Source organism: Thermobia domestica, chromosome 15, assembly GCF_964235325.1.
Source record: "Thermobia domestica chromosome 15, izTheDome1.hap1.1, whole genome shotgun sequence".
Classification (NCBI taxonomy): Eukaryota; Metazoa; Arthropoda; class Insecta; order Zygentoma; family Lepismatidae; genus Thermobia; species Thermobia domestica.
Window position 1 is genome coordinate 58,689,743 of NC_137468.1, and position 13,705 is coordinate 58,703,447.

The 13,705-nt window shown below is 34.6% G+C and overlaps 1 protein-coding gene across 1 annotated transcript in view; it reads left to right on the forward strand.

Annotated features, from left to right (window-relative positions):
- Positions 1–9,271, forward strand: part of LOC145671036 (putative methyltransferase DDB_G0268948) — a 56,906-nt gene extending 47,635 nt beyond the window's left edge. The window contains exon 6 of the mRNA XM_081739708.1: positions 8,964–9,271. Within this exon, the coding sequence (XP_081595834.1) occupies positions 8,964–9,063 (100 nt within the window). The 3' untranslated portion in view covers positions 9,064–9,271. The remainder of the gene's footprint in view (positions 1–8,963) is intronic.
- Positions 9,272–13,705: the final 4,434 nt, after the last annotated feature.

Genomic DNA, 13,705 nt, shown 5'->3' on the forward strand with positions numbered 1-13,705 from the left:
TCGTCTCAATAAGAGTTTTAACTTCCTGGAAGAAAGATGTCGTATTTAGGCTCATCCTGTTATTTTCGTCTCACTCTAGAGCCGACTTTAAATTTGTTAGTAGCGGTCTTTCATGACCTAGGTTATTTACCTTAACACATATATTAAAACATGAGACATATATTATAGATGTTAATATGACAAATGATATTACTAAAATTACTTAAATTAAATCTATCATGCATTCACTCGCTCATTCACTCAGGACAGTGTATGTATGTTTAAATGAAACCCACTAGCTACAAGGGTACAAATAGTTTATTACATTCATAGTGAAAAGGAAAAATAATTACAAAGAAAATCTTAAAAGCACAAGTTCTTGGTTATATATTAATAGAATACATAGAGTTATATTTTAGTAAATTTTTAAATATTCAATCATCTTGACAAATAAAAAAAATAATAACATATATTATATCTTAGGCAGGTTAAAGCAAATTATGATTTGCGACATATGCAAAGAAGACACTTATTTCACTTTAACAAAAAAATGGACAAAGAGGAAAGAAAAGGAAAAAAACATTTAGGTGTACTAGAACTTATGAGTCTCTACCTCACGTCGAGACATTAAAAGAAAGTATTCTTTGTACGTCCTGTAGCGTATATCAAACTCGAGCATTCGAGATCACTGTTAATGCACTAAAGGTAGCGTCCAACACATTTCGCTCGATTTAAATTCAGTTTATGTTTATACACATATATTTTGCTTTATAATAACCATTTATCCAGTATATACGAACTACCAGTTTGTAGCTGTATTTGCATATTGAAAATTCTACCCATCTAGGGATTTCAACGACGATATTTGGTCAGAGGAGAATTCTCCTCTCGGTTCAGTCCATTTTTGGATTCATTATTTTGTAACTCCAGGTCACTAGTTAGTCATTCATCACTTGTACGCATCATAACACTTTATTTGTGAATTACTTATAACCTTTACTCATAGTATTTATATTTGAGAAGATCTTCACTAGTTGGGAGGATTATGATGATTTATATCGTGGTAAACACTGGTTAAGTCATAGGATACACATTGGAAAACAGGGGGGATTCTAGGTACACTTTCCAAAAAAAAACATTTTCCGGTTGATCACTAAAGGATAATATTTGTCGAGGGATTGGATTATGTTTTAGACCTGCAGTTATTTTGAAATGCATGCCATTGAAACGGTTTACATTACTGATTGCTAATTACATTTATTCAGAAACAAAGAAAATTATTTAAGTTCGCGGCGGTATTCTTTAAAACAGAAAATTAGGCTACATCATTCCATTCGTCGGAAAACATTACTTAAAACCCATGGCAACCAATAAACGTATGGGGCAGATGCGGTGCTCTTACATATATCCATATTCTAAATTTAACATTTTACATTTCACTTTAATATTCTATATTTCATACATATTTACATTTCGACGTCTCTCTCTATATATATATATATTTTCAATACACGCGCACACATTTAATTACTTAACCCCAACACTAATTTGTCCAAGAAGGTTGCAACATTACACCAAGAAACAAAACTTCCGACATATCATCATAAAGTATTATTTTCATTTATACCCCGCGTCTATTAATTTTAAATTTTCACATATTCAATTGGAGAGTAGATCAAAGAAAGAAAAAAAAAACTTGTGAGGCAGGCACGTAACACAGAACATTCTTAGATACATGAACATGTAGAAACCAAACAATTTTTATCTTAACTTTGGGCCCAATATTACAACAACATTCACGGAAATGAACTAAATGGAAAGTGACCACTGGATAAAAAAAATCCCAGACGGACAATGGTGAAGGAATGAAAGTGGAAAATTACGGTGTACCGAATCGTTACTCACCCCGTCGATGGGTCAAATATAATGTAAACTCAGTCCCTAACTATTTCATCAAACGAATCGTATCTCGAGATGTCTCAGCTGGTCATTTCGGTTAAAAAAAATATATATATAATACATTAATTCATTGATATATTATACTTTCAAAATCGGGGGGAAGGTTGAAAATTTAAAAAAAAAACTTTAGAGAAGGAGTAGAAAGAATAGGTAGAAGAGAGGAGACATAACACTACAACTACGAAAGATAAGTGGTCGAATTTACGTATACAACATTATATAACCAAATATTCTCTTTTATGCCAAAAGGGGTTCGGCTTACCAAATAAATAGCCGAGAAAGATGTCTGCGAAGATGAAACAAGTCTGTGTCCCCGATGGGATTTTCGGATAGACAAAGGCTTTAGGGAAATCCCACCACTCACCGTATCCGGTCAACACCCTTGCAGATCCCGGAATAGTCCGGAAGGTTAGAGAAGGCGTTAATTTAGAATTTCAAAAAAAATCATCCGACCTCTCGGAAACTAAAAGATTCCAGAATAGTATTGAAACTAGAGTAATAGCTAAGATATCCCTAATTAGTGATTTGCCAAAATAAAAAAAATATTAAATAAACTGGATTTTGGATCGGTGATTTCTATTGCCAAACTTCACCGATAGCTCCCCTTCGCAGAATGCGCTAAATTCTGAGGCATCGATTAATTTCCATCACTATCTAGTTTGGAAACTAAGATAAGAGAACGAAAATATTCAAGGGGGGAGGGGTCGATGCCCGGGTACGGTATAATAAATTTCAATAACTAACTGTTTCGATTCTATAATCCTGTCTGTCCTATTCAGTCTACTAACACTGTATGGTAGCGTAATATGAAAAAAAAATCTCAGAGTCATAGGATCTTCTCTTTCATAACCGACTGTAAACATAATTCACAACAGCCCAAAACGCCAACTATTTGGTATCATAATCGATGAACAACTACATTTAGTTAGCCATTACATGATGCTATCCCTACCCTGCTGTCAGACGAGATTGAAATAAATAAATACTACTGTTATGGCATACTCAACTGCGAAGTAATAATACATGCTGATATATAACTCGCCTACCTTGTCGAGTGATGTCTCGGCGTGGAGGTCAGAACTCGAAACGATTCTCACCACACATTTACGTTTCATCTATATATATATATATATATATATATATATATATATATATATATATATATATATATATCAACATATGGCTAAAATATACCGGGCCCATGTATACACTATACGGGTGTCCTATCATCTATTCACTTTTACTACAATATTCATATTCATATTCAAATAAATATTCATATATTCATATCAACATCTTTTTCCATTTACTACGACGTTATATTTTAAAAAAAACACCCTGTTTCTTCTATCTATGCCCGAACTATTCATTCATTTCTTCATATATTCTAAAAAATCTATAAATCGCGTCCCGACCAACACGCAAGAAACATTACTCGAACCCAAGACTTCTTTGCCACACAAACCATCCTATATCTTACTTCGCAGCTGTTTTAAAACAAATCTCTATATAGGAATATTCACAAAAAATAAAATATGTGCGATAATATTGCTGAATGTGATAGCATTCTGACAGCAACAATGAAAATTATTCTGCAACTACAAGAAAAGAATTGGAATTCAATATCTTAATTTCAGAACGGAAATTGCATCACATTGGCTGACTTCGGTTAAGAATCTATGCATAGTTTATTTACTTAAATATTTTCATTACTGGGTTACACAGAATGTTGTAGTTTTCAGAATATTAAAGTGTCAAATCACATTATCCAACTATCTGTTCATATGGGCCGGAAATTGTGTTTACTCGGTTTTAAATCGAAAATAAAGGTCAATTTTGTAAAACCTAAATCACTAACTGGGTTTGATGGTAAAATATGCACGACTGATAGTACGAAATTTCGACACAAGGGCGCTAGTAACTATTTGTTCGAACTGTAAACCACGAAATGTGACCTTGTACTCAGGATTATTGTACTATATTACCTTCACTTTCAAATATTGTTTATAGGTTCATTTAATGACGGAATAAAAAAAATATCGCATAGTAAATACTACACTGTCCATATTTAATTATCTCACGCACTCTTTCATCACTTAACTACCACAATTACTACTACAAGAAAATGTTTACTACATTACAAATATACACATACTACTTGAACTACAAGACACATCATGCCAATACACACCAATCATCACTACCATTAATCTTATTATCCATTTAACACACATAGAACTCATCAGAGTTTACCATTTTTGTTCAAATCGGCTCTAGCTGATGTAGGGGAAGGAAATGGACGGTGAAAACTGAACCAATTAGTCCTGATTAACTCATGATATTTTATCAGATACTGGTCAAAACGTATTCAAGGGGAACATACTAAAGCTATTAATTTTGAGGTTCCCCTCCCTAAAAGGGAAGGAAACCTAGATAATTAAATATTTAACCCATCCCTACTGGAAGCTATCCCAATTCGGGATGAAAACAGGAGCCCTTAAAGTTAACCTAAGCGATCATTCTCATGTTACAAAGATTACGAAACTCAGAATACCGTCATGTAGGTTAGTAAGAAAAATCACTTACTATCTATATTAATAAGTTACTACATGGACAGGTCTTAACTGTATATAATATCGGGAGGGGTGAAAAGGATAATCACTGTTCTGAAATTTCTAAATCGAAGCAAATGAAGAGTTTAGCACACCAAATTAAATGCACGTAATGTCGAACCTGTCCACACTAAATATTTACATCCGGCATGGCGTCCTATGTATCCGGCTACATTTCACTGAAATTTTAGTCTGTTTTAACTATTAAGATTGTCTAAATTTTAGCTCCTGTGCTTCCTGGTAGAGTAGTTTTGACCTGGATATACAATTTACCTGTCTTACTCGGTTATACTGTCAAAATTCCTACATATCTGCTAGGCGATCAAACACACAGCTTTCTTTTTCCGATCGACGATGTAGAGTGAAGATGATCGCGCCTTAATATGTAGCGTGGGTAACTGCACCAATCAAAGTAAAGCTTTTTGGCGGTGGAGTATTTGAAACGAATAAAAAATGGTAAAAAGTTGCCCACTTGACTAAAAATAGGGCGGGCACCTAAAAGTACCACCAAGAAGCAAGTTCCGTTTGACTGCCCGTAAGCTTTTCACACTGCCCGGTTCAAAGCAAGTTGTCGCATTGACCCTGGTTGAACGCAAGTTATGTCGCACAGGTGGAGGTGTGCCTAGCTCTTCTGCCAGTTCTAATGGGTCCACTGATAACATGAATACGCCACTCCAATCTTGGTCCTATTCACCGTTATCTGCTGCAAGACGTTGCGTCGTCGAAGGGATTGTGTGAAAAGTCTGGATTTGTTAACGTACATTCCTCGTGGTGGTGTGCATTTCTGTTAATTACTTCGCATTAGCAAATCGTAGCATGTAAGTTGAAATGCCTTTTACAAACGAAGAAACATTTGTATGCTCATGGTGTTGGGTGAGTGCCAACAAAATAGTTACGCTGCTGCTCGTGTGTATGCTGCTAGGTATCCCAACCGGGAACGTCGTTCAAGACATGTGTTTCGCAACCTTTCCGAACGTCTACGCAGAAATGGAAATGTTCAGCCTTCTAGCAGTCACAGGAATGAACGCATAGCTTGACCTGTTCGAGATAATAGGTCTGCTGATGTACTTGCAGCCTTCCATGCTAATCCTCACACGAGTATTGGCCAAGTTGCTCGCGATTCTGGTGTCAGCGCAAGTACGGTGTCAAGGATTTTGAAGACTTACACATTTCATCCATACCATATGTCTTTGCATCAAGAGCTACATGGCACTGATTTTCAAAGCAGGCTCGACTTTTGCATGTAGTCTCAAGCTCAAGTGCATACAAATGCTCGATTCTTTGACGAAATAGTATTGTGGTTTGATGAGGCTACATTTAAAAGTGATGGTCAGGTAAATCGTCACAACATGCATTATTGGGCCGTCGTAAGCCCATAGTGGATACAAGAGGTTGATCAGCAACGTAGATAGTCTGTGAATATGTGTTGGAATCATCAGCGGAAGAATAATTGGTGCTCATTTTTTGAAGCGAGTCTTACGGGTGCTGTTTACCGTACATTTCTGAAAGAACAATTGCTCATTCTTCTCGAAGACGCCCGCTACAACAAGATGATTGCCTAGCACATTTTGAACTAACGGCAAGGAATCAGGTGAATGCAATGTTTCGTGGTCGTTGGGTAGGTAGGGTCGGACCTATGCTTTGGCTTCCTAGGTCACCAGACTTATCATGTTTAGATTATTATCTATGGGGACGACTTAAAGAAATCGTTTATCAACCGCCCCACAACACGGGACAACATGATGGAGCGCATAGTTGCTGCATGCAGGCAGATTAGTGAGGAGAAAATTATTGCGGCACAGAATCATTTTCAGTTACCATGTGCAGAAATGCATTGAGGCACAGGGCAGGAATTTCGAACATCTACTGTAAGTTGGTAAATGTGCATCGAAGTCAGTGCTTTACCTATTGTTTTCGTTCATCATTTGTTTCTCATTGTGTTTCGTTTTTCTTTCTATTTCACTTAGAACTAATGTACTATCTTCCGTCAAGCAACGTTGTGGCAAACATTTTCTGTACAGTGAAGGACCTTTTCAGTTGGCGAAGCAACCGTTAAATACGCCAACGAATTCCTTATTGTGAGTGGAAATCGTTCCCAGTCCTAAGCCTGGAAAAAGTGTGAAGGGCGGTCCAAGTTACATTATTTCTTTATGACGAACCAGAAATTCAGTGTTTCGATATTGTTATGGTCGCCATGTTGAAAGTGGTTAGTGGATTCCAATTCTTTTAATATTTGTAGAGACCTTTGCAACGAGGTATTACTCGATCCCCCTTTCGATTTGAAATTTTCGAGTTCTGACCTTACTTTGGACCCCTTTTTTGGGTCACGCAATTTCTTCTTTTTTTAGATCCTGTGGCATATCATTGGAAAGCATGGGTCTCGCACTTCCCGAAACTGACGGTGCTTACATTATCTTAATTAGTAAACTCCGTATACTCTATTTCGCGCACCTTCATTTTTTTGAAAGAAGAAAAAACAATTGGTACACGGAAAACGGTAGGTAGTACGGACAAGTGTTTCGTAGGGCAATCTTATTTTTTCCCCACCTTTACGAATGTGAATTCGAAACATATTGTTTCATTTGAAAATCGCAAGAACGGAGCATGTGCCTCCCCATTACACCACGAAGGGGGCATTCGGGACTTTGTAAATAATTTCTACGGATTCTTTGGACCCACATTTGTGATGCAATTTTTTATTTCAACTTGATAGCGTGTACCGTTCTCGAGAAAAGGGTAGTGTCTGGGTCGCTCTGGAATTGCATAATTACCCTGTCTGTCTGGTTTACCAACCAAAACTCCTTTATATACTTACCCTGTCTGTCTGGTTTACCAACCAAAACTCTTATATATTTACCCTGTCTGTTTGTTTTACCAACCAAAACTCCTTTTTATATATTTACCCTGTCTCTCTTGTTTAACTCTTTTATATACTTACTCTGTCTGTTTGGTTTACCAACCAAAACTCTTTTGTATATTTAACCTATCTGCCTGGTTTACCAACCAAAACTCTTTTATATATTTACTCTATCTGCCTGGTTTACCAACCAAAACTCTTTTATATTTACCCTGTCTGTTTGTTTTACCAACCAAAACTCCTTTTTATATATTTACCCTGTCTCTCTTGTTTAACTCTTTTATATACTTACTCTGTCTGTTTGGTTTACCAACCAAAACTCTTTTGTATATTTAACCTATCTGCCTGGTTTACCAACCAAAACTCTTTTATATATTTACTCTATCTGCCTGGTTTACCAACCAAAACTCTTTTATATATTTACTCTATCTGTCTGGTTTACCAACCAAAACTTGTTTATATATATTTACCCTGTCTGTCTGGCATAGCCAGAAGCGGTGTCTTTTAATTAAGTAAGCGTCCCATGAATACATTTAATCTCCAACTTTCTACTAAAACCGTAAGTGATAGAAATCCACTACTACTTCTAGTTTTAATATTAATCTACGAGATGGAGCAGAAATGATCAGAAATAATGAGAATTGGTGTTCTTGGAATGGATTTAGAGTTCTAAGAATAGGTTATCATCGTCTCTCTTTACTTTTTATTCAAACCGAAAGTGGGAGAAATCAAACTCTTCCGCTTTTAACATTGATCGGTGTTGGAATATAAACGGGAAAATATAGCGAGAAGCGATTTTTCTGCAATCAATTAAGTGTCCCAAGAATATATTCCATCTCCTCTCTAATCTCTCAATTAAAACCGGAATCGGTAGAAACGTACTTCACTTCCGGTTTGAATACTATGCCATACAAACCAACTCTTTCATGTGATATACACGTGACATTGTTGCTTATTAATATTTGTAAATAAAATATATAATTTAAGTAATATTACCCTTATGGATAATGAAACAACATTTTGAAAAAGCAAGAGACATTTGTATAGATCTGAAGATCAAAACTGTAAGACCAAAACTGTAAAATTCTTGATTATTTCAGAGAAAACAAAGATACTTCTCCATATTAATAAATGTGCTTAAACACAAAGATGGCGCAGGTACTCATGACCGATAATACTACAAACTTCACAAACTTTAATACTTTTCTCTCATATAAATGTCAAATCTGTATAACGCTAAGATTTTTTTTAAACAAGATATCGTGGTTGCATTTTGTCCTTGTAGTCTGACAGAAAACAAAATGTAGAGGAAGTATCTTTGCATACAGAAAGTAATTTTCAATTTCTTCCTTTAATGAGGAACTACGGCAATTTGGGGTTCATAAAAGAGGCCCTAGTCAAAGATAATACAACAAGTGGTTAAAAGGAAGATGAAAATAACCATTGTCTTTCAAATTATGTTTTTGATATTTCGCTTTTCTGAAAGAATCAAATCAGAATAGACTGATATTTTCTTTCTCTAATTTCTATTTCCTTTTTTCTTTTTTTTTTTTCAGATGGATAGAACGACTCGGCGCTAGTGGTCCCCCAGAATCAGTTCAGTTTACAGTAGAGGTGCCATATTTCTTGGTGATGGCAAGAAAGCCATTGAAATGAACATTTAAATAGGAATTACTTTTTAAGTGTTCCAGTTCAAATCTTCTTTAAACAAATTTTCAGAAAGTACGTAGAAGACAGAAATTATCATATGGTTATAACTCATTAACTGAGAGAAGAAGCTTACTGAAGAAGTTGTTTAATATTTTCATTTATGATATGAACTTCCTTGAGAAAACTATTAAATATATTTTTCTTATAAAATAAATGTTTACGAATCATTATTCATACGGTCAATACGATTTACTCCAGTCTATTTTTAGAAGAGAGTGTAAAGGAACGCAAAATCGTCAATAAACGGCAGCTCATACCAAGGGCGTCGATTTCTCGGTAAATTTGGGGGAGCCCATTCAATGCAGAAGGTATATATATATATATATATATATATATATATATATATATATATATATATATATATATATATATATATATATATATATGGATTTTAAGACTAATTACATTCAAATGCCAAATATTGTATATTCATAAATACAATAGGAGAGCCCATATGAGCTTTAGGGGGGGCCGGCCCCCCAGGATCGGCGCCAATGGCTCATACACTGTCCTTTCAGTGATTTTCTAGCAGAACTACGATGTTTTAATTAGTTCAGGCTAATTTCAAAAGACAACAGTGGCGGATCTATACCGGGGCCTGGGGGAACTTAGACCCTCCAGCTTTTAAGTGAAAAAATAATTTAAGCTATTATTCATATATTTTTGAAAGCTTCTCGTAAACTCACGATATACCTATGATAATCTGGGTTCTTCCCCTTTCCCCCTCTACCAAATTGGGGTTGTATCTATGGTAGAAGTGGAAAATGCTATGAAAAAGATTAAAACTGGTAACGCCCCAGGAATGTAGCATGGAATATTCCTATCGAGGCATGGAAAAGTTTAGGTAATGAAGAAATGCATTGGTTTACTCGACTTTTTAATAGGGTATTGTAATCTGATAAAATGTCAAAAGAATTTATAAATGGCTATGTTATGCCGGCCTTAAAAACAAAGGAGATGTGCAAGAATGTGGCAACTATGAGAAAATAAAACTCGTGAGTTATCCAATGAAGCTCAGGGAGAGAGAGCATTTGAAGCAAGATTGAGGAAAGAGACCTCCAGATCAGTGCTATTCAACCGAGGGTACGAGTACCCCTGGGGGTGCGCAATCCTAAAATAAGCATATTTCCAATATGTATTGAATGATCATAGTTGTAGAAAATCCCCCTCAGTAGAGCTGGATGTCTTCCATATATTTTGAAATTTCCCCTGTTAATTTTTTAGGATGTGCACTTTATTCCCCTATAAATAATCTTTTGGTTGGTACACTGATTGTCATTTTGTTGGGTCTCTCTTTGTCCCCGTTTTCAATCAACAGAATATGTGTATTCAGTTCATTTCGATTTAAACAGCTTTAGAGGTACATAATTGGATGGCGAACTGTGTCTAAGGATACGTGAGAAAAAGGTTAAATAACACTGCTCTAGGTAATAGAAAACCAATTTAATTTCATGTCTGGACAATGAACAATTGATGCAATTTTGCTCTTAAGATATTAATGAAAAAGTGCAGAGAAAATCAGAAGGATTTCCATATGGTTTTCATCCACCTAGATTACACGTACGATAGAATGCCACGGGGCGTAATTTGGTGGACACTTAAGAAAAAGTGTTCCGAACACATACATCTATATAACTCAAAATATGTATCTCTTACCGTTGTTGCTCTGTCGACAGATAGACGGACGAACGGATATACCTAGCCTTTCTATAAAACTTCCAACATTTATACATACCATAGTTTGGAAATCCCTCAAAAAATGTGGCTAATGACTTTTGAGCATTTTTAAACCATTTAAATTGATCGCAAAACAGGAAGTGACGCGAAACATGCATTCATTCGTTTCAGTTCAGTTACATTTTTGAAGTAACCGACGATTCCATATTCCGAAATATTATGTAGTCCAGAAGTATCCGTAGAATTTTGTATGAAGTGTATGAATGCTGGGAATAGTGTGTTAGTAATAATGCATGTAATAATATGCTACCAATGTTTTATATGAATTTATGGTAGACGGCATTTATGACACCATAAATCCAAGTTGGCCACCATGAAGTACGTTATTTCAGTTTTTCATCTATAACTTTTTTTTCTGGATAGTTATATCGAAATAATTGTAAGGACCTTTTTTTGTTCATAGTAAAAAGGCAAACAAAAAATTTTTGAATACATTTTTCCATTATCTCTTGCCATTCTGGAGATAACAAACTTCATAAAAGGTGGAGGTTTTCAACCCCACTCGTTTATATATTTGTATTGTGGGTACGTTTACGCATAACTTTGAAACATATGCAAAAATTTTGATTATTCTTGTGTTGTTTGAATGGGTATACTTCTTCGGCGGTTCCATGTAAATTTTGTCGGGATCTTGTAATAGGCCTTCGAACTAGATTTGAAATACCTCAAAGAGTGCACTGCTAATGCCATAATTAACCGACTTCATCGTGTGTATGTCAGTGATGAAAATTTTCCGGAAATTTTTCCGATTCATAAAAACATACTCCACTTATTTCTACATCGTTGTATAGCCATGATGTGAGGTGGAAAATTTTCTTCTATATTTTTCCGGAAAATTTTCCGTTCTTAACAATTATCAGTGATCAAGTAACAATTCCTCAGTATTCATAAATTGATTAAATTCATGTATAGAAATGTTAAAAATTGAAAGATTGTTTAAAGAATCTGAAAATTTTCATGGCTCAGACAATTTTTCAGTACTATGTAGGAACAAGTGAAACAATTTTTCAGGAATCGAAGAATTGTCTGTTCTGTACAGCGATGAAAATTTTCCGGAAAATTTTGAAACGGAAAATTTTCCGATTCATAAAAGCATACTCCACTTATTTCTACATCGTTGTTTAGCCGTGATGTGAGATAGAAAATTTTCTTCTATATTTTTCCGGAAAATTTTCCGTTCTTAAAAAATATCAATGATCAAATAACAGTTCCTCAGTATTCATAAAATTCATTGAAATCATGTATAAAAATGTTAAAAAATGAAAGATCGTTTAAAGAATCTGAAAATTTTCATGGCTCAGACAATTTTCAGTACTATGTAGGAACAAGTGAAACAATTTTTCATGAATCGAAGAATTGTCTGTCCTGTACGGTGATGAAAATTTTCCGGAAAATTTTGAAACGGAAAATTTTCCGATTCATAAAAGCATACTCCACTTATTTCTACATCGTTGTATAGCCGTGATGTGAGATGGAAAATTTCCTTCCATACTTTCCCGGAAAATTTTCCGTTCTTAACAAATATCAGTGATCAAGTAACAATTCCTCAGTATTCATAAATTGATTAAATTCATGTATAGAAATGTTAAAAATTGAAAGATTGTTTAAAGAATCTGAAAATTTTCATGGCTTACACAATATTCAGTACTATGTAGGAACAAGTGGAACAATGTTTCATAAATCGAAATATTTTGTGTCTTGTATGGAAAATTTGAAGAACATTTTATGAGCCGAAAATTTTCATCACGATGTAGAAGCAAGTGAAAACACTTTTCATAATCCGGACAGTTTTGGATATTATGTATAGTGATGTTAGGTGGAAAATTTTCCACTACATCCGCTTGTTTCTACATCGTGATGAAAATTTTCCGATCTATGAAAATTCCTTTCACTTGCTTCTACAGAGCAATAAAACTTTCCGATTCAAAAAAAGTTGTTTTACTTTTTGCTTCAAAATGATGAAAATTTTCCGACTCATAAAATGTTCTTTAATTTTTCCATACAAGACACAAAATATTTCGATTTATGAAACATTGTTTCACTTCTTCCTATATAGTACTGAATATTGTGTGAGCCATGAAAATTTTCAGATTCTTTAAACGATCTTTCACTTTTTAACATTTTTATACATGACTTCAATGAATTTTATGAATACTGAGGAACTGTTACTTGATCATTGATATTTGTTAAGAACGGAAAATTTTCCGGAAAAATATAGAAGAAAATTTTCCACCTCACATCACGGCTAAGCAACGATGCAGAAATAAGTGGAGTATGTTTTTATGAATCGGAAAATTTTCCGTTTCAAAATTTTCCGGAAAATTTTCATCACTGCATAGGACAGACAATTCTTCGATTCATGAAAAATTGTTTCACTTGTTCCTACATAGTACTGAAAATTGTCTGAGCGTTGAAAATTTTCAGATTCTTTAAACTATCTTTCATTTTTTTACATTTCTGTACATGAATTCAAAACATTTTATGATTGCTGAGGAATTGTTACTTGATTACTGATATTTTTTAGAACGGAAAATTTTCCGGAAAAATATAGCGGAAAATTTTCCACCTCACATCACTAGTGTATATTCAGCCGTAATTTCAACATAGAAACACCAATTTTAATTATAACTTTTCTTCTTTTCAAAGAATGTACTTCCGCTGTGGTTTCGTGCAAATTTCGTTGGGATCTAATGATACTCTTTGCAGCTAGATTATGAAATTTATCAATATCTGACAGACGCATAACTTTAACAACATGGTCTCGTGTACATTTGAAGAGGGTCTGATGGAACACAGGATAGAATAAGATAGAACATATACGCGGCATACAGCAGTTGAGTAATTTCATGGT